General features: G+C 42.3%; 1 protein-coding gene across 4 annotated transcripts in view; it reads right to left on the bottom strand.

Moving 5' to 3' along the window:
• The window catches only part of ATP8A1 (ATPase phospholipid transporting 8A1), a 195275-nt gene that overhangs the window by 94782 nt on the left and 78573 nt on the right, over nucleotides 1–21920 (bottom strand). For all 4 annotated transcript variants that reach the window (XM_087827644.1, XM_087827641.1, XM_016206815.2 and 1 more), the window contains 7 exons: nucleotides 21035–21107; nucleotides 18875–18980; nucleotides 17526–17608; nucleotides 13568–13617; nucleotides 8533–8602; nucleotides 6278–6362; nucleotides 3724–3863 (listed from right to left, as the gene is read on the bottom strand). In XM_087827644.1, coding sequence (XP_087683770.1) covers nucleotides 3724–3863; nucleotides 6278–6362; nucleotides 8533–8602; nucleotides 13568–13617; nucleotides 17526–17608; nucleotides 18875–18980; nucleotides 21035–21107 — 607 coding nt within the window. The remainder of the gene's footprint in view (nucleotides 1–3723; nucleotides 3864–6277; nucleotides 6363–8532; nucleotides 8603–13567; nucleotides 13618–17525; nucleotides 17609–18874; nucleotides 18981–21034; nucleotides 21108–21920) is intronic.

Here is a 21920-nt window from a genome sequence, read left to right as displayed (position 1 = left end):
AGCTACGCTAAAAGTTATAGCCCCCAAAGAATTAAGACTTTAGCTACATTTCAAAAACAGAATTACCTGTTTGAATGTACACTGAAGGGATAGCACAGGGAGCAGGGTTTAAAAGTACAATCTTAATCGTATTACAACATTCTCACTTATTTTGTTACATAAGAAAAGTATTCCTGTTTTCAGGAAAAGCTCTACAAATCTTTCAAGTTTTGAATGCCTTTATTATGACGCTACTGTTAACAGGTCAATGGTGCTCTGCATTATTAATTCAAGTAGGTTCAGAAGCATCCCATATAGGACCGCAAGGAGCTTCTGATCTTTTCCTGAAAAGGGAGGGAAGATGTCCCTCGTGATGCTGAGAAGCACATTTTCTAAAAACTTCACACGTATATGGAATATTGTTTGGTTTTTAAACTGTGCTCAGTGGAGCCTGAGGGTTGTGCTCATGAACTATGATGAAGGCAAGGTGGAGATGGAACGGAGGCAAGTTGGGCTTCTCTGCACCCCCTCTGGTCTTTAACCAGAGGAGCCTCACTTTCACCTGTTTTATACATGTTATGATTCAGGTAGATTTTGTTTGGAAAACGGGTTGAGATAGAGAGAGAAGAGAGAAGAGAGAAGAGAGAGGGGAGAGGAGAGAGGGGAGAGGGGAGAGAGAGCTTTGAAATTCACTCTCACAATTTAAAATTCACTATCTCACCCGGCCGGGCATGGCTCAGCGGTTGCGCATTGACCTGGGATCCAGGCGATCGGGGTTCAATTCCCGGTCAGGGCACATGCCCGGGTTGCGGGCTCGATCAATGACTCTCTCATCATTGATGTTTCTATCTCTCTCTCTCCCTCTCCTTTCCTCTCTCTGAAATCAATAAAGATATATTTAAAAAAAAAAAAAATTCACTATCTCATTCTACATAAAAAGTAGATTCCAATCACATTTAAAAAGGATAATAATCAATGTATTGCAATGAAAAGAGCCAAGGAAGAAGCCACAGTGGGTGAACTGTAAGACTGACAGTTAAATTTAAAGCCAGGGTGATGCAGCAGGTCTGTGGTCTGACAGGCTGAAACCTGCCTCATTAGGGTGGCCTTCGCAGCAGTCACCGTAATCCTGCTGAACGCTAAGCCCAGGTTTTAACAAAGCTCAGAAACTCAGACAAATGAGGACATGATATCCCCCTGCTCTAGAGATACTAACATGATCAGGGTTGGAAAAAGCATTTTTCAGAAAGACAGCTCTCAGTTGCCTATTCTTTCTCATTTCAAAGGTGCCACCTTTCTGAAAGTTTCCTTTGGATTAAGTTTGTGAGTCACTCCTCTGGGTTCCTTGGATACCCTTAAGGAATCTGCTGAGACCATGACATTCAGAGGACCACACCAAGTGTTCCTTATTTGCTTGTGCATCCCTGATAACACCTATTAACCACCTAATCTGAACAAATGAATGAAACTATGGTTTCAGAGGTAGGGATGGATTCGCAAACCAGTCCTAATTTGAAACAAGCTGGTTGAACAAGGGAACTTTAACCTTTCTGGGTCTTAAGATTTTTTCAATAAAACTTAAAGACCATGGCTTATCATGAACTAAAGAGGAATTAGTTATAAGTTACCTTTTCCATTTATTTTAGGTAAGAGGCAGTTGTAAGGGAGGCTTCTGTATTTGTAAACTAAAAATACACGCAAGTTATGGATTCCCCCAGGCAACTGAAATTTCAATGTGACTCACCATCGCCATCTGCTGGTAAAAGGTTAAACATCTATTTCATTTAAAGATGGAAATCACAAGGCTTTTAACAGATCACACACACACACACACACACACACACACACAAAATCACCACCAGCATTGCTTAACCTATTAAATCTAATCTATAAGTTCTAGGACATTCAGATTAAAAATGTGAGGAATATTAAACATTCAACTCCAGAATTTTCTATAGTATGCTTCACCTAGAAACAAAATTTAATATCTAAAATCCATTTTCAAATATTTTATTATCATTTACTATATATTCATTCTCTCTCGTTAGCATGGAGGAAAAGGCTGACTATATTATGTTCAGGTTGTGTAGATAGGAGACAGGAGCATTTCCAAGCAGGCTAAGTTTTTATATTTTTACTTCTCGAAGAGTAAGAAAAGAAAAAGATTAAAAATCAATACCATTAGTGCTTTAAGACATGTGACTTTGGTTGAAGAGACTGAAAGAGATTATGGTCATGGCCTCACAAATAAAATATTATTTTATTTCACCACATAATACCCCAAGACTTATCATATATATGTTAGGAAAAAAGAGAAATTCAATAAGTTGATTGATAACAAGCCTCCTGCTATGTGTGCACATCTAAAATTGGACGTGGGGGGTGTCAGGTTGGAAGGTACCATATATACTATCACACGTCTCTGAGAAATAAGCAGGATACAAAAATCAGGTCAAATATAAGGGAGGTCTGAGAAACAAACCAGCTCCTAAGGTGGTCATTATCTATCGAGGAGACGGGAGGACAATATCTAGGGTCACAGACGGCAACTGTTTACAACAGAGAAAACCGCCTGCAGCTGGAGCATGACATTTCCTGGAGGGGGCGGCACATGGGGACTGGAAGGGGGAAAAATGTTGGCTCTTAGGCACCTGAAAGCAAGTTCAAATAAACAGCAGCTAACAGGGAGCTCGATTCTCTGCAGCACAGGCCTGAGGGCAGCTGAAGGAATTTAGTCGGTAGGAAGTTATTTATGGAACTTTAAAGGTTAGAACGAAGATACCTGAGTGGCTAAGAGCAGGGACTCTGGAAGCCTAGTCAAATTACTGAACCTCTCTGTTGCCTTGACTTCTTTGGCTGTAAAACTGGGATAATTAATGGGACCTACCTCAAAGGGGTGTTGTGAAGATTAAATAAGTGCCTGGCCGGGCGTGGCTCAGCAGTTGAGAATCGACTTAGGATCCAGGTGATCAGGGTTTGATTCCCGGTCAGGGCAAATGCCCGGGTTGCGGGCTAGCCGATCAATGACTGTCTCATCATTGATGTTTCTATCTCTCTCTCTCCCTCTCCTTTCCTCTCTCTGAGATCAATAAAGATATATTTAAAAAAAAAATTAAATAAGTAAATAGATTCAAGAGCACCTGGTACAAAGTAAGTACTATGTAAAAATGTTTGTTCTCAAAGAAGCAGGATTTCTTGCTGTTTATACAGCATCAATCAGAGCGTATCCATCGCTCTTGGGATGAATAGCCTTGCTTTCCTGGAGAGTAAAATGAGGATTTGGGTTTTTTTTAGTTATGACAGAAATGATAGATGCAGAAAGGTGAACAATGACTGAAACATTCTTTACTATTAGCTACAAAATATTTATTCTATTATTTTGAATTACATATTATACGCCTTTATTAACTAGATGTACACATGCACTGTGACTTGTGTGCACAACCGTGTGTGTGGACTTGTGATGCAGAAGCAATGGAATAAATACACGGCCAAGGAGATTGCTAGAGTAAACCATCTTTTAGTTTTAGCTCTGAAACTGTGACATAAGTAAAGATCTAAACCAAGTCATTCCAGAGACTTTTCAACAAAAACTTTAACTGGTATTAAGACTTGTCAATGCTTAGACCAAAGGAGATTCAACAGTAAGTGGTCAAGATATTTTGGTTTTCATTTTATTGGCCCCTCGAGTAAAGACTGGAAACCACACTACTTTCTATATGAGCAGAACAGTCTCCCACGTACCTTTTCGATTAACTCATAGCTCTCTTCGAGCTTGAGTGGCCGGTTCTGCACAGATGTGGACGCGCGCTGATAGACTGCTCGCCACTCCTGGAAGTCGCTCTCTGAAATCTCAGCCACAGCGAAGCACAAAGTTCTTAACCCTGAAAAAAGGTGGCATACACCCCCAACGCCAAATAAAATTTTAGTCAGAAGTCTGACACTTCTATTTTTATTTGACAAAGTCTCATTTAGGAAACACTGATTTAATTGCAACAATATGTTGAAGTCCGATTCAAGTATGACAAAAACCTTAGTGTAAAATGTATAATGTTTCCCTAGCCTTTAAAATCGGCTCCCTGCTTCCAATTCCCAGCTACTTCAATCCATCCTCCATGACCACAGTGACTTATTTGAAAACCTAGTTTTACCAGGTTAGGCCTCTGCTTGAAATCTTTCATTCGTTCCCTAGGATGAAGTCCAAACCCTAGAGTCCGGCTCATTCACCATGTATCCACTGCCTTCAACCTCATGCTCTGCCGTTCACTTGCTACACACCAGGGTCTTTGCACATGCTGGTCACTTTTTCTCCATCCCACCCTCTCCAAATCCCCTTCGCTGTCTGTTGTCCATCTACTTTAAGACTCAGTTCATAAAATCACCTCTTTAAAGTACCCTCCTCTCACCCAGACACGCCCCTCCCGGGGGGGGGGGAGGGCAGAAAAACACAGCTATGGTGCGAATGACAATGTCTCACTGTTTTCATGTGGATCTCCTATATTAGTTCAGAGCTCCTGGAAGGCAGGGACCCTCCGCATCTGTAAGCCCAGGACTGAGCACAGTGGCTGGCTCATCACATTGGCTATGATCACAGATGCTTATAGAGGGAGGAAGAGAGAGAGACCCCAATGAGGTCTACGGGGAGAGCTGCCTTCCTGGGTGGCTCACCTTACTGGGATATAGGGTTGTATTTATTATTGCTCTTTATTACTGTAATTTGTAGCTAAAACGTCCTTAAAAAACTGGAGGGGAAGGGTACTGACTCTCCTGCCAAAAAACACATGCACACCAAAAACGTCAGTAACACCCTAGGGAAAACAATCGAAGCTGCTGTTTGAGGGGGCCTGTTCCCAGTGCTCGGCGCCCTTCAATGTCATAACTTGCTTGGAGGGTACCTTCAGCCAGAAAAGTCAGTGGGTTGGAACAATGAAGAGGCAAAAAGCCCGTGAGCCATGACAGATGCAGCTGACCAGGCTCCTGCAAGGACAAGGCCTCGCTCCGGTCCACCTGCCTCTCAGGATAACCCGGTGCTAGTGATCTCAGGCCAGGAAGCACAGAGACAGGACATCAAGTGCCGGAGGACGCTGCCTTGCAGGAGAGCAGTGGCTTGCCCACTGCCAGATCACTGGGACAACTTAAACCTCTGGGGCCATATGAGGACACGCTTTTCTCTTTTGGAAACTTGGCTGGGGACTTACTCTGGGGCAGCCGTGAAGTGCTGTTCAGCCCCAGGCCAGGATGAATGGGGTGGAGGGGGAGGCCGTGCCCCTCTGAACTGTCTAGGAGCTGGCACGTCTTCAGCATCACAACCAGGGAGGAGGGAGAGGCTCCCTGGTCAGGAGCCTGCGCCGTACGCGGCGTGAGTTGCACCTGCCGAGCCCTCTGGGGCTGCACCTTAAGGACTCTGAACTCTGTGGACACGAGTCTCTCCATGCTCTCGCATTTTTGGACAACTGGGAGGAGGTTATTTATGTTCTTGCTTTTCAAAGCCTAGTGCTTTGAAACATTCCTATCTTTTCACAGTTTGGATTAAGAGGAAGAAGGATTTGCTCTGACGTCAGGCTTGGTGCCACCGGCCCCAGTTCCAGCCCAAGAAACAAGGGTGAGAAGTGAGGTGGGGGTTGAGATACAGCTCTGGCCACTTCCGTTCGTTTAGAGTTAAGATTCTACAAATTCTTGCATAACTGACTCTGATGTTTAATGACTCTCCCTTCCTTTCATCTACCCGAGATCGCCTCCCTGGACCATGCACTGTTTTGTAGTATGGATCGTGTACTTCAGTAGGACAGAGAAGCTGGGCTGGGTATGTTGACCACGGACTCTTAGGCCTCACACAGAGGCAGGCATGTGGCAGGGGCCTAAGAAAAAGTCTCTTGATTGAAACGAAATTGAACAACTATTTTAATAGTTAGATAAGTTTATTTATTTCTTCTGTTTTTTATTCGGATTAGAATACCCTATTCCTTCCTTCTTGTTTCTTTTCCTTCTGCATTGCTTGAGATACAAAGTCAAGTATTTGAACTGTAAATAGTATCCATTCTAAAAAGTAGACAGATTTATAGGCCCTGTACCCCCTAAAACGAGGGGGTAAAGTCTCCTAAAATTTTAATAAATACAGGAAAGCAAAATAAAAATAATGGGTGGGAACAGCTTATAGTATAAGGTAAATAATCAACCTTAATCGCTATCTTGCTTTAGGAATCTCTAAGTAAAATAATAACAATGATCCTGCAGGATATCCATAGCCTATGCTTTTAAAAAAAAATTTAACCATGCTTTATTACAATATTACACTCACCTTCTGTTGCAAACTGCTCTAAATGTTTTAGGGTAATTTCTTTGTATTTTGAAGTCTCCGCCAGTCGATCATAAATTACAGTGTCCTGGAAAACAAACAGAAGGTATTAAGTATTCTGAGTTTAATAAAGTTGATTTTGGCAATGTTATTAGCAGCAAATCAGTATAAAAACAACCAATCACTGTTAGCGTTGGTTTAAAGCATAAAATATTTCCCCCAAATAACACTGTTTCCCTAATGACACCAACAAATAAGGTTTTAGTCCAAATAAATAAATCTATTTATTTATTCCTCTGAATAAATCCGTAGTTACGCCAGTGTTTAAAATCTCATTCTATCAACATTTCACCTCCCACATGCTGCAGGATCTGCCCCCAGCTCTGAAGGTTGTACAGACCAGTGCAGTGCTCACCGGCCCTACAAAGAAGAATGGCCTAGCCCTCAAAAAGTCTGGGAAATGCACAGAGCTGGAGAGCTTACTCTGCTGCAGTACTTCTCAGAGTCTTTATGAAATACTACTGTGGCCCTGACCAGTGTAACTCAGTTGGTTGAGCACTGTCACATGCACTGAGAGGTCACCAGTTCAATTCCTGGTTGGGGCACATGCTCAGGTTGCAGGTTCGATTCCCAGAAGGGAATGTGCAGGAGGCAGCCAACTGATGTTTCTTTCTCTCTCCCTCTCCCTTCCTCTCTCTCTAAAGAAGTCAATAAAAACATATTTAAAAAAAAAGCTACTGTGCACAGTGCATCTCTAAGGGGAGTATAGAGATGTGCTTAAACTCACATACTACTGAACCTTTTAGGGGTGAGGGCGTCTTGATGGGACTGTACTGACAGAAGAACAAACTCTGAGAGACACAGGTCCAAATCCACTGAGAGGGCTGGTGGGTAGAGAAGGGAGACTCTTGGGCAAACACAGCATTGGCAGAGCTGAGTATTTCTGATAGTTTCACTTCAGCTTTCAGACTCGATTTACTTAGCCTGTGAAATCCAATCACTGGATTCTCTTTAAAGTGCCTTTCCGCTTTAACTCTACGCACCACATAGGTTTCTCTGATTTTTGCTCCTTTACAAACTGCCTATTGTTCCTTCACTTATTCTTTGGCTTGAGTTGAACATTTTAAGAATTTTAGTATTTGGCCTTCATGGTTTTATTAGACCAGGAAAAAATAAATCATTTACCTGCAATTACTTTCTCAGTGGTAGTCCCCATTTTGGGGTCTCCAGTCTCAGGGCTGAGTTGGAAGCAGACTAATGGACGATGATTTAGGACCCCTGAGAGCAGCAGAACCCAGTGACCTCAGAACAGATGGGTATTCCCGGCCTCAATTACGCATTTCTTTTCATTTTTCAGTGGCAGAATGGGAAGGGGGCAAAGCAAAGGAAATGATAATTTCCCCTCATGGCTCCTTTCTGAGAATGAAAGGTATAACTTATGAACTCTATTTTTTTCCCCTAGAGGCTAATGAAATTTTCAATGAAGTTAAAATAGGCCATTTTAAAACTAAGAAAAATCTTTAAAAAAATTAAAATCAAGCAAATAAAAGTGATACTAAGGCCAGAGAGATGAAATTCTGCAATGCAGCCAAGCATTCAGATGGAAGAAACTGATGCTCAGAATAGGAGAATTTTCCACCTTCTTTACAGTGTTGAGGAAAGCAGGGGACAGAATGTGACTTTCTGCATGATTCGTACGGCATGTTTTTAAATGACAAATCACAACTAGCCATCCTTACAGAAACATATTACTATTTCTGCCAATCTAACCTGCCAATATTCTAAAGCCAACCAAGAGTTAAAAATTCTGTTATAACTTAAAACAATGTAAGGCAAATAGTGATCACCACATAAAGAAATTATAGCAGTAATTGTGATCCACCCCCCCGGCAATGGTCTTTAAAAAATTAAATTCAAACTGGTGTGGATCACTACATATCTAATAAAATTTAAAAAATATTTTCTGTACTTAGGTGTCTTCTATCTTATTTATATAATATAAACCTCAAATATTATATATCAAAAATTAAGTTATATAAATAACCTAGGCCAAACTTTTTTAAAGCACCAAATTTACCCAGAAGGAATTCCACATTGCACCAGAAGAGGCCAAACACTATTACTATAAAACACCAACCAAAGTGGATGTCAGCAACCTCATGCTAAACATCTGTGTTACATTTCCATAGCAGAACGCTTAACATATACATTAGAAACCACCATAAATCAAAACTGCAAAGACAAGAATAAAAACTTACGGCTCCTTTGCAGTAGAGTCGTAACTTCCCGGACGGGGTGCGAACAATCACTGACATTCTTTTCCTAGAGCTGAAAGAAAAGGTTTTCCATAATGTGTCACCGCACTGAGAATGTGCATCTATACATTTGTCATGCCTCACATATTTTAATACTCGCACTGAAAAAATAAATTTGCCCAAATTATGAGCCTTATCCTTCCATATATACAAACTATCCCCTGGGTGTACAGTCGGGTACCTTTGAAAGTTATTTTATGTTTTTCAAGGCACTAGGGTACCATCTGCTGCCCTAGAGGAACAATTTCCAAAACAGCTCCCTAGAGACCTGCAGGAGTTAGTACCCACTAGGGCAGAGGAGAGTTCTGGTTCAACGTGTTCAGATTTTTAAAAAAACATTCAAGCTGGTATGTTTTAGGATGAATTGTATGTTACAACTGTTCATAAAAACAGAAATGATGGTCACTTTTAAGAACATACCCAATCATATATAAAGGCAAACACTAGCACTTTAAAACTAACGTAAGCATTCGTAACTATTGATATTCGATAATTGCTAGCAAGCCACTGGCATCATGTAAAAAAAAACACCTAATAATATTACAAAGCTAAGCTAATGAGCACAAACATTTTAACATTTTATTGTTGATATAGTTTAATAAAAACTCTCAGTCAAACATACAACATCTTTCAGAGCATTAGCAAAGAGACAGCAAATAACAGCGGATAGAACACACTGGTACAGCGCTGCACGGGGTAGGTGGGCCTCATTTGGAACCAAGCGTGTAAAAGCATTCTCTCCAAAAACGAGGCGATAAAAGGACATCTCAAGTGTCTGTATCTGTCATAGCTTATAAAGTTCTGCTGCTAAAACACTGAGACGAGTCCCATATAAAGTAGCAGTCAGATGCAGTGTCATGGCCTACAGCCAGGAGTTTCTTCCAGAAGTATCTAGGAATACCTAGTTTTCCCTTCTCATCTATATCTCCATTATAGTCATGTACCACATAATGATGTTTATGCCAACAATGGACCACATATATGACAGTGGTCCCCTAAGATGATAATGGAGCTGAAATATCCTATTGCCTGTTGAAGCCATTGTAATGTCATAGCTCAACACATCACTTAAGTGTCTGTGGCGATTCAGGTGCACTGCCAGGCGTGTTAAAGTACACAGCACATACAATTATGTGCGGTACATGATGCTTGATAATGATATCAGAAGGCTATGTTACTGGTTTGTGCATTTGCCATACTATAATTTTATAGTTAGTTTTAGAGTGTACTCTTTCTACTTAGTAAAAAAAAAGTTAGCTGTAAAACACAGGCTGTGTTACACCAGCAGCCTCATGCATCTCGTATTTATTGCAACTCTCGATCACTCAGTTTCTCTTGTGCTTGACTTAATCTCGTGTTGTTTGGCTCGTCATGGCCCCTAAGCATTTCCACGAAGATGAAATCTCCCACTGAGGCATTTTTAGAACATATCCCAACTGTTAAGTGACGAATGACTGTATTAGTACCGCTGATCTCCAACCGTTTCTTAGGAACACGTTTGACTGGGCCCCTTGCTTTGTTATGACGTCTGTATATTCTCTCTCAGCCCTTACGGTTTTCTATTTATTGAATTTATTGGGGTGACATTGGTTAATAAAATTATGTGGGTTTCAGGGGTACAGTTCTACAACACATCTGTATACTGTACTGTGTGTTCACCACCCCAGACCAAGTCTCCTTCCCTCATGACTTATCCCCCTCCCCTCTCCTACCTTTCCCCGCCCCCCCTCCCCTCTCCTACCTTTCCCCGCCCCCTTCCCCTCTCCTACCTTTCCCCGCCCCCTTCCCTCTCCTACCTTTCCCCGCCCCCCTTCCCCTCTCCTACCTTTCCCCGCCCCCCTTCCCCTCTCCTACCTTTCCCCGCCCCCCTTCCCCTCTCCTACCTTTCCCCGCCCCCCTCCCCTCTCCTACCTTTCCCCGCCCCCTTCCCCTCTCCTACCTTTCCCCGCCCCCTTTCCCTCTGGTAATCACTATACTATTGTCTCTCTATGAGGACTGTTTTTTCCTTTCCCGTTATTTTTTTTTTTTTCCTTAATCCCTTCACCTTTCCCCCAGCTCCCCTACCTCCTCCCCTCTGTCAGTCTGTTCTCTGTGTCTATGAGGCTGGTTCTATTTTGTCACTTTATTTTGTTCATTAGATTCCACACGTAAGGGGAATCCTGCGACACTTGTCTTTCTCTGACTGGCTTATTTCACTTAGCGTGCTGCTCCCAGGGCCACCCATGCTGTCCCCAAAGGGAAGGCTTCCTTCTGTCTCAGCCCTTCTTGGTTCACGCCTTTCTTAACCCAGCTTTGAGGACACGGCCCCAAACCCATCTTCTTGGCATCTTCTGAGCAAGAAGATGGGCTTGGGGCCATGGGAAGCCCCTGTGGCACATCAGAGAGCGCGGACGTTGCTGGGGAAAAGCACCCGGCCACCGCGCTTAGTAAACACGCGATGCCAGCGTCGGCCGCCCGCTGGCACTGCCCGCTGGCCGGCTCCGCACCGCGGCACCGCCTCCGCTCGTCTCCAGCGCCCGTCTCTCCAGGCCTTCGGATTTGGCAGCTCACCTGATGGACGCCTCAGGCAAAGAAATCCCCACTCTCTCTGCCATCGAAAGCTACACACTCACCTACTGTGCAGCCTCCTCGCCGTCTCCTTTCTTGACACAAAGGAGACACTATTTCTTCTCCCTTCGCTTGCGCTGTGAGCCCTCCCTCACCCCGCTCCCTGGTAGAGGTTACGGTGCTCTGCCCCCGGGGCGCAGCCTTCTCACCATAGCTATACACAGTCTAGTGTCCCCCCTGCAAAACTCCCCCATACAGCCCGCCCCGCTGAGCCACAGCCCCTTCCAGCAGCTGAGCTGTTAAAAACAACTGCCCCCCACCGACCCACCCAGCGCCTGCACTCCCCCCTGCTGCCGACAGGCCCAGTCCAACACGCCCCTCAACCTTCCCCCACCGACTCTGCCGCCGCCTCTCGCAGGGTCACCACCATCTCCCCGAAATCACCCTCTTCTCCTGGCCCTGTGCCAGGACCCTCTGCTTCTCTAACCGCAGAGCAGCCTCTCTGCCAAGTCTTCTTTCCAATCAACCCTTAAAAGTTGGAGTTACTCATGGCTCAGTCCCCAGCCTTTCTTGTCTCCCTCACTGTGTCTGATATCCAGGAGACCCAATTCATCTTCATGGCTTTTGGTACCATTTACAGGCCCACAACTACAGAATTTATACATACATATATATATTGATTTCAGAGAGGAAGGGAGAGGGAGAGAGAGAAACATCAATGACGAGCGTCATTGATCGGCTGCCTCCTGCACGCCCCCTACTGGGGGGTGAGTCCATAACCCAGGCATGTGCCCTGACCGGGAATCGAACTTCGATCTCCTGGATCCTAGGTCAATGCTCAACACTGAGCCACGCCGGCCGAGCCAGAATTTCTATTTCATTCATAGGCTTCTCTTTTATGCTCCAGGCTATCATACCTAACTGCCTACCTCTGACACCTCCATTTGTATATCTCACAGGCATCTAGAACTCAACTCAAACATCTCGCCCTCCACATCTATCCTGCTCATGTACCTGCCATCTGTGTAAACAGTATCTCTATCTACTCAGCTATTCATGCCAGAGACTCTAACCCCTCCCTCCTTTCCCCTTCCACATCCAATCCATCCCAAAGGCCCCCTGACATCCCTCAAGGTACCTGGATTCTATCAACTTCACTTTATTTTCACTACCATCATCTGCGTCTAAACCACTAATATCTTTCACAGAGTCTGTCCACCCCCATCACAGCATCCAGAAAAAGCTTCAACTCCCAACCTTGCTTTAGGTTTCTTCCTGGCTCTTATCATTTAGCACAGGGCTTATAAGTGTATGTCAATAAACAGACATATCCACATGCTAATTGATATGCTATTTGTAATATTTTATAGATATAATACAAGGAGGCTTAGGAAAAACAGTCACTCTGACATGAAAAAAAAGACATGGGGACACGCTTTGGGAATACTCTGTCACAGTTAGTTAATCATCTAAGTTCTTAGCATTTTCCCTTGAGCGTTTCAGCACATACAAGTAAAGACAGCACTGTTTACATAATAAATTAGACAGACTCCATACTTTCGATATTAACCACTGGCGTGTGGTCATTCCCAACCAACACAGCACCCAAAGCTGGCAGAGAACACGAAATGCCCTTTCCAGGCAGTGCCCACACTTGCCCGATGTAGGAGGGAGTTCAAGGAAGAAGGTGGGTGCCTATTTCCTCTGAACAGCAGCACTGCTTCCTGCCTGTGGCCTTAAAGAAACTCTTAAGTGTCCTGTGAATGGCGATGCAACATTTAAAGACCCTCCTTTCTGTAGCTGAAGACTATCTGCCCCAAGAATGCAGGTCAGCTGGGAAACTGCATAGTCACGTGGGAATAAAAAGCCGACAACTCAGAGACATCACCGATTATACCAGAAGGCGTTTATTATTTGACTCTAAGAAATGAAGTAAACAGAACAATCTCTTGCTTTCTGCTCTTTCCCACTAGATGGTAACTGATTTTATACCTAACAGAGTGATGGATATGTTTCCTGGAATCCCGAAGACAATTAGATATAATGAGCACATAATTAGAATAGTGGGTTAACTCTGATCCATCTTCACTCCACATAAATCTTGGTCCGTCCAAGTTTAACAATGTTCGCACATCATTAGCCACAAGACTCCTGGTCCTATACCCCACGACTGTGATGCAGACAGTCATGTTGAAAAATAGTTTTACACTATCTCCAGGAGTCCTATCTTGCAACATTCTGAAGGAAGCTGTTTCTGATTTATATACAGCTATGAAAATGTAAAACTGTATTGAAGATTTTAATTTAACATTTTGTCTAAATAAATTTAGCTAAATAAAATAAAGCATACTTTCTTACTTATTTAAAAGGGAAAAATAACAATAGATAGAAATTTATCTCATGCACACAGAACACAGAGCACATGTTTTACCTGGTGAACTCCAGGACATTGAGTAATTCATATCTCTCTTCTTGCCCCAGCTATGAAAAAAAGGAAGGCATGATTACATAAAGTTGGAAGTATCTTTGGCTGCTTGGGAATAAACCTTAGTCATAAAATTTTAATGTAAAAAAAAATGTCAACACCAACAAATCGCCCCTTTTGAAATATGTCATCTCTTACTGAACTTACTTTCAGGTTAAGATGGAAGACTGAACATTCACATTATTGACTGACTGATTGACTTTTCGAGAGAGAGAGGAAGGAAGAGACAGAAAGAGAACATCAGTTTGTTGTTCCACTTATTTACGCATTCACCGGCTGCTTCTCGTATGTGCCCTGACTGGGGACTGAACCAGTAACACTGGGGTATTGGGACAACGCCTGAACCAGCTGAGGTACCTGGCCAGAACCTGAACATTCACATTTAACTGCCATCCTTCCCAAAGCCCCCACTAAAGAAACTTCTAATGGTAGGAAAATAAGAAAAAAGACAACAGCATCAAAAACTTGAAAAGAGATCAATGAGTAGTATCTTACTTAGTAGACACAGGAAGGTCAAATACCACAGCAGCCATGGAAAAGCTGGGACCAACCTGATTTGTAAACTAATCCCACTCCACTACCCCACCGTGAAGCTCGTCTGACACCCCCACATGCTCAGAGGTGCCACATCAGCACTCCCGTTCCTCACTCGGAACCACGAGAATCCAAAGATTAATAACATCTAAGGAAAGCCCCTAACATGGAGCACGGATGCCCGGAACAAACAGGGAACGGCAGTCTGCAGGAAAGAGAATTCAAACACAACCCTGGGTGCTGGCCCATGGAGTTCTGGGGCCCCTGGGGGGCATGGGGGGAGGCTGTGAGCAGGTCCTGGATGCTTCTCCACTTGGTTTCAACACCAGGCTCAAGTGCTTGTCATATGCTTCACAGGTGGCATTTCTGTTCTGTCATTGAAACTGCACTGCTGTGGCTTCCTGATGGCATAAAACTTGTTGCAGTGTTTTACCCCCTTGAAAATATTGCTGCGTTAGCCAGTTTATGCTTTTTAATGGGACTCACAAAGAAAGTGCTAGAAGTGATAAGCTGGCTTGTGGGGAGACTGGCCTTACTATTCCACATATTGCATCTCTGGTCAAAGACCTGGTACAGCCTATCATGTACCATAGACAAGGGACGCAGTAAGCAAACGCTGTTCATTTCTTCTAAGTAGAAAGTGAGAGACTTTGGAAAAGAACATTGGAAAGTCAATGTTTAATTTCTGGTGAAGCATGCCAACTGCAGTGAGAGTTTCACCATTTTATACTGTGGTAAAAACTACTGTTTAATTAAATTGTTATGACTGTAAATTTCTTTATTTTTATTTTTTGGGTAAATTTCTTTTTAAATAAAAACTTCAAAAAACTATCATTATTCCTCAGAGAAGTAACATAAGTAAGTATGACACAAAAATAGGATACTGTTAAAAAAGAAATAGTGACAGGACAAAAAACTGGAACTCAAAAACATGATAGTAAAAATGAAAAAAAAAATCAGTAGAAGGGGAAGAAGACAAAGGTGAGGAAAACTTCCAAAAAGTAGAACAAAAAGGCAAAGACCTAAAAAGACGGAGAGAAAAGTTAAAAGGTCAGTCCAAGAATTCTAGAGAGAGCGCAGAGCAAAAAGAGGGAAGGAAAATGGAATCATTCCGGAACATTTTCCAGAACTGAAGGACAGCATATAAAATATTGAAAAATGGTCCGCCCAGTGACCGGGATAACGGGTTAAAGTACTTCACTAAAGCACACGATCATAACATTTCAAAACTCTTAGGACAGAGAAGATCCTACAGCCTTCAGAGGGGGTGTGGGGCAAGTCACAGAAGACGGGGCGCCCAGCGGACTCTGACTTCTCAGGTGCCCTGGGAGCCAGAAGACAGCGGGGCGGTCGAAATTCCTCAGGGAAACGACTTCCACCCTGGAATTCTATTTTCAGCCAGACTATCAGTTACTAAGCATAACAGGGGGATAAGTAATGTTTAGACTTCAAAGGACTAAGAAAGTCAATCAATCAATCAATCATTCCGCATCTATCTTTTCTCGAGAAGCCATTAAAGAAAGCGTTCCCCCAAAACAAGAGAGTAAACCAAGAACAAGGAAGACATGGGATATGGGAAACAGAAGACCTAATGTAGGGTAAAGGTAAAGAAAGTCCCCAGGAAGACAGGGCAATGATTCCAGGGTGACAACTGTGAGTAAGACTGTGAACTGTCAACCAGGACACCTGAGAGCCCTGAGAGTCAGGAGCTGGGCTTGCTGAGGGCTGTCCTTTGCTTCTGTGGCAACTTTTTAACGTGATGAAACTCATAGGATATATGTTCCATCGAAATAAGGGAGTTCACTAGAAAAGATTTGAGATATAGGAAATAGTCCTAAACAGGAGGAAATCTAAAGAAATTTCAAATGCCCTAGAAGCAGGATTAGAACAAAACTGGCCCAGACCAAGGAGAAGGGAGGACTTTGAGAAGGATGTCTGAAGAAAAGAATTGCTAACTGACAGATTATCTGATAAAAGTATACTAAGAAGGCATGGAGACAATTAGTAATAGGTAGAAGGAAAATTAAGCATTGAAAAATACAGAAATTTATCTTTAGGAAATAAAAGATATTTTCAGAAAATAATTTTATGTCAGGAAACATAAAATTAAAACAAGAAAATAATTACTGAATACAACATTTACCTATGAATATTGCCACAGGCATAATAATATAAACACTAAATAATGATTTTTTAATGAGATATAATTCATATACAATAAAGTACATATTCATTAAATGCATACACAGTTCACTGAAACTTGTATAGTTTGACAAAGGCATACTTGATGCAACACCCCCCCCATCAAGATACAGACTATTCTTATCACTCCATAAATTCCTTTGTGCCTTTTTCCAATCAATCTCCTCCCTGACCCTGAGGCAACCACTGTTCTGAATTCTATCACCACAGATCACTAAGCCTGATTTTGAGCTGCATATAAATGACACTAAAGAGTACCACTCCTTTGTGCCTGTTTTCTTCCTCAACAGAATGATTCTGAGATTTATCCATGCTATTGATGAATCAATAATTCATTCCTCTTTACTGTTTAGATATTCTATTGTATGAGTATATCACAATCTGTTTATCCTTTGTCCTACTGATGGACATTTGGTTTGTTTCCGGTTTTTGGCGACCAGGAATAAAGCTGCTAACATTCCATGAGACATCGTTTTGTGGGGATAAGCTCTCATTTTTCCTGCGTTACTGTGAGTACAATTCCTGGGTCAGGTGCAAGTTTACCTGCATGAGAACACTCTAAAAGGCTTTCCAAAGGGATTGCATCATCTTACACACCTACTAGAAATATCTGGATGCTCCGCTTGCTCTATGTTCTCATTAACATTTGGTGCCGTGTTTTTAATTTTACCCCTTTTGGTGGTATGTAGCGGTACATTATTGTGATTTTAATTCGCATTTCCTTGATGACTAACAATATTTTTTCATGTGTTCATGGCCCATTCATATGTCTTCTTTTGAGAAATGTTTAAGTCTTCTGCCCATTTAAAAAACTGGGCCTGAATACTTGTTTAACCAAAAATTGTAATATAATTATAATAATATTGAGAAGGGATGGTGGTCAGGAGAGATAAGTCCTCATTTAACATAGTAAAGTAGAAAGTCAGCAAACATGTCTAAAATGGAAGAATCAAAACATATATCATTAATCTCATATATTTTCTGAAAATATAAGATGTATAAATGCCCAAAGAAAGAGATAAAAGAACAGAAAGTGATTTCTTCTGGAAAGGAGAATGGGAGTAGGGAACTTCTATTTTATAACAAGACTGGTATTACTTAATCTTTGAAACTACACATATGTTTACTTTGATGAAAAAAAAAAAAGACTTAAAAATAAATAACTTACCGAATCTATAATCACTGAGTCAGGTGTTCTTCCAGTGAAAACAAAATTCAATTGCTTGGCTGCTCTGACCAAGGCTCCCTCATCTGTTTTGGGAAAACAGGTGAAAGCAAACACATGGTGAAATAAAAATCATCCCCAATACAAGAGAAATACATTACTGTAACACATGTGCTGTTGAACCTTTAAAGAATTAAAATTCTTTTTATTCTGACTCCTGTTATTGAAATCCATGTCTTTTAAAATTCTGTGACAATACCCAAGGACTGAGCAGTATAATCAAGAGTCCGAGATAGGAACAGACCCTCGAGCGCGGTTTCTGAAGATCACGTCTCAGTTTTATTCAGATGCCAGGAGGAAAATGTGCATGTAGCCTTTGGCCCAGCGGATTTTCTAGAAAACCTTTCTCAAAATGAGTGACACAAAGCTGCCTTCTTACATTCTATGTTTTTCCTCCCCAAACGTCAACTGTAGAAAAACTAATACTACTAATTGAGAATTCAATTTAAATGGATATAAATGAACTGATGCTTTATTTTATCATGTATTAGTCACTGCCATCACCATGTCATCTCAAACCTTCTCGTTGCTGAGGGAAGGGTGTGGGATAAGAGAACGTTCTCTCCCCACAATGTGAGCTGTAACATATCTTATACTTAGAAGGAATTTGGTACGTTCTACAAGGTCACAGGTAATGGTTTAGAATATAGTTTAAAATGCTTATAACAAAGTTCTCCAAAGTCTGTTCCTTCTTTCCTAAAATCTTACAATAATTGAATTGACTACTTACTCCATTTTACATTGAAAATAGGTTAAACAAGCCCAAGTATTAAACTGTGCTAACTGTGCTAAGATATAATTTCATGGAATCCCTTCAAATGTGTAAACTGTCCTAATCCAAATAAATACACAAGCTCCTTGATTATGATTCCCAAGAGAGGAAGGCAAAACTGGTGTCCTAAAATGCATACTAGTTAGGCACACAGATCTTCCTTTTCCTGTCTGCTTATGTGCAAAACCAGTTTTTGACTAAGTTATTTTGTAAAGAAGAAGGAACTTCCCATGTGCATAAAAAAACTACTTTTCACTTGTGTGAATTTTGTTATTCAAATTTCCATATAAGTTATATCATCTACCAAAATTATATATACAAAGTTTTATATTTTAATATATAGATATATCTAATTCTGAAAGCCAAGGTTTTTCTAATTAGTAAATACATTTTTTTTTACCTAAAAAACAGAAGTTGGTCATTTTGCTTTTTCAAATTAAATTGATTTTTTTCTTGATAATCTCAAATTTCAGACCAATTTTCCTCTGAATACAATGCATCACAAGGGTGTCATTTGTACCTGGGGATGCTGCCTGATAAATAATCTTGTCGCCTTCTCGCTCTGGTACTGCCGTGTGACAGACTGCCATCATGGTGAGAAATTCGCATATTACAGGCGCGGTTGGCTGTAAGAAATAAACCTACGTTAGACCTTTCCACTTACACATCTTGACACTAATAGCCATAGTCCTTCATGCCTACAGGAGCGTCGCTGTCAAACAGGGAGGGCGTGAGGTTACAGCTAAGGAGACAACATCATTATGAAGAGAAAATATTTTTAACTAAATCATTCCTTCTTGCACTCTCTCATTTATTTCTAAACATTTATACAAGACAACTCTGTGTTGTCAAGTACAGTACAGTAAAAAAGGCGGAGATAGTCGACTACTGTGCTTAGAACACAGAAGGGAAATCCTCAAACCTTCGTTTACCTGTTCTAATTCCTGATCAGATTTCAATTTTAGTGACTGACTATTTTGGGTCGGGGTGATGGTGGCAGGGGACTCCGGGGTATCGCCTGGTTGCCCCTCTCTCCAAGTGCAGCAAACTTAACCTGACGCGTTTTACCGAAAAAAGAAAGGATTGAGCAACCCCTATGTCCAAGGGACTCCCAGGGCCTGGGGAGGGCACCCTAGTGAACCCTTTCCGCACAGAGCTTAGAGTTCGTAGGAGAGACGCCCCAGGCCTCATAAACGTCGGCCTATCTGGCTCCTGATGACGACAAATGCCATTCAAATTAATAGAGGAAAAACGCTTCTCTACGCTGCGGGGCGAAAAAACAAAACGAGAAAGAAGAGCAGTGACTGAAAGACGAAATCAAACGTTATTTGAAAGAACGTGCTCAGGCTACAAGAGTAGCCGCGGAGACCGGGCCCTGCCGTGGGCAGCTGGGACCTGCGGAGCACGGGAACAGGCCAGAGGAGCGTGCAGGCAGGAGGGCTGCGGGGCGAGCGCGGGCGAGGCCGGGCTGCTCTGGGGCCGCTGACGGTGAGGCTGCTGAGCTTGTCTCATGAGACACCGAGCAGACTGAAGGGCCCCTAACCAGACTGAAAGGCCCAACGGAGGAAAGAGCGGAGCGTGCTGGGGAGCGTGAAGGGGAGCTGCTGTGGCCCGAGAGAGGGGGAGAGTGGCTCTGAGAGGCTGGTGACAGGCGGGGCCCAGATGGTGCAGCTGCGAGCTAAGAGGGAAGCCAGAGAGCGCGTCTAAACAGGGAAGCGGTGGACGTGACCCCCACTCGCATCCCAGCGACCCGTCGGGTGCAGCAAGAGCTGCAGGGGGCGAGGCGGGAGACAGAGTGCCAGGGGGCAGCCAGGGAGCAATCGGGGCCTCGCACCCCAGCCGCTGAAGGCGCCGGGTAGGGGCGAGAGCAGCAGTGAGCTCGGCTCCAGGGAGCACCCTGGCCGGCAGCACCCACGAGGGCTGGGGGCTGCTGATCTGGAGGGGGCAGGGGGGCGGTGAAAGCAACCCTTAGGCTCCCAGAAGGAGTACTGAGACGGGCGACGGTGTAACCTACTGAACCTGGGGACTCGAGAGGAAGAGGTCGAGGTCTAGGTCCCAGAGACCCGAAGCTAACGCTCTGTCCAAGGCTCTCCTGAGAAAAAAGGGCACAAAATACCCCCAGGGACACGCTGCTAGAGCCCGCCCGGCACAGGGCAAGGTCCAGCTGCACCTCAGAGGACACGCTGAGGGTGACGGGCATGAGCCCAGGTGCCCACGGACTGAGCTGGAGGCAACCAAGAGGAAAAGTGCTCAGGTTTAAACTCCAGGAAACCCTATTACTTGATCTGGTGAAATGGTATTAAGTGTCAATATCTTGATAAAGATGCCCATGGCTCTTACTGTATAGACCTGGCTCTGGCCCTATCATTTTGAACAGGTAATTCATTTCTATATATATTTTCAAGTTGCTAACAGCGAGTTGTTTCAAACAAACAGGATTCTAATGTTATTTAACATAAAACATTTTGAAAAGATAGAATACTGATAATGATAATATTAAAACTAAATATCTAATAACCATGAATTCATGGGGACCAAGAAAAAAATCAGCAATAGATTTTGAAAATTATTAAAAGTAATCCTAAAACTAAAGAAAATATATAAACATGGAAGATAAGTCAGAGAAATGCTTATTGGTTTGCACTCATTTATTAAAATATAATGGTTTTATGTCACTTACATGATTATTTTGGAGATTTTCCAGCAATGATGAATCACTAAATGTTTTTTCATCTCCAAACTGTGAGCTCTGCCTAAAGGGAGAAAAAATGGAGTAAACCTGGTTCATTTATAGCAACTCACTGATCTACTTGTAACATACATTTATTTATTTATTTATTTATTTATTTACTTATTTATTTATAAAAAATGTATCTTTATTGATTTCAGAGAGAGGAAGGGAAAGGGAGAGAAGAGAGATAGAAACATCAATGATAAGAGAGTCGTCACTGATCGGCTGCCTCCTGCACGCTCCCGACTGGGGATCAAGCCCGCAACCCGGGCATGTGCCCTGACTTGGAGTTGAACCGTGATCTCCTGGATCCTAGGTTGATGGTCAACCACTGAGTCACGCATGACCAGATCTGCTTGTAACTTTTAAAATAAGTCATTATGCTTGTAAACCCATAATAAATATGATTTAGAGTTCATTACTGAATAAGATATCACAGATTTCACTATCTTCTGGCTTCCAGTACACCTATTATTAAGATGTATTCATTAATTGTTCTTAGTTATACTTTCCTACTTATTTGTTAAATTGAAATGTCAAGGAATATTCTCAGTAACATCTTGCATATGGAGGTGTATTCTTTTTAAAAGAATTCCAGACTGAAAACCTTTATAAATCTGAAGATATGCCTTATGAATCTCACAGTAATTCTTTCATTTTATAAATCACAGCTACCATAACTGATATAAATTTCAAATGTATTTACAACAAAGAACACTAGCTATGCAACTGAAGTATTTACATGGACACTGCATCCATTCACCAACGACGGCTTCCACCATGGATAACGCTACATGAGAACTCTTCTTTCAGAAAGTGGCTTCCTTTCCAAGAT

Source organism: Miniopterus natalensis, chromosome 1 (assembly GCF_054644295.1).
Source record: "Miniopterus natalensis isolate mMinNat1 chromosome 1, mMinNat1.hap1, whole genome shotgun sequence".
In the NCBI taxonomy this organism is placed as follows: domain Eukaryota; kingdom Metazoa; phylum Chordata; class Mammalia; order Chiroptera; family Miniopteridae; genus Miniopterus; species Miniopterus natalensis.
This window is presented reverse-complemented; position numbering and strand designations above follow the sequence as displayed.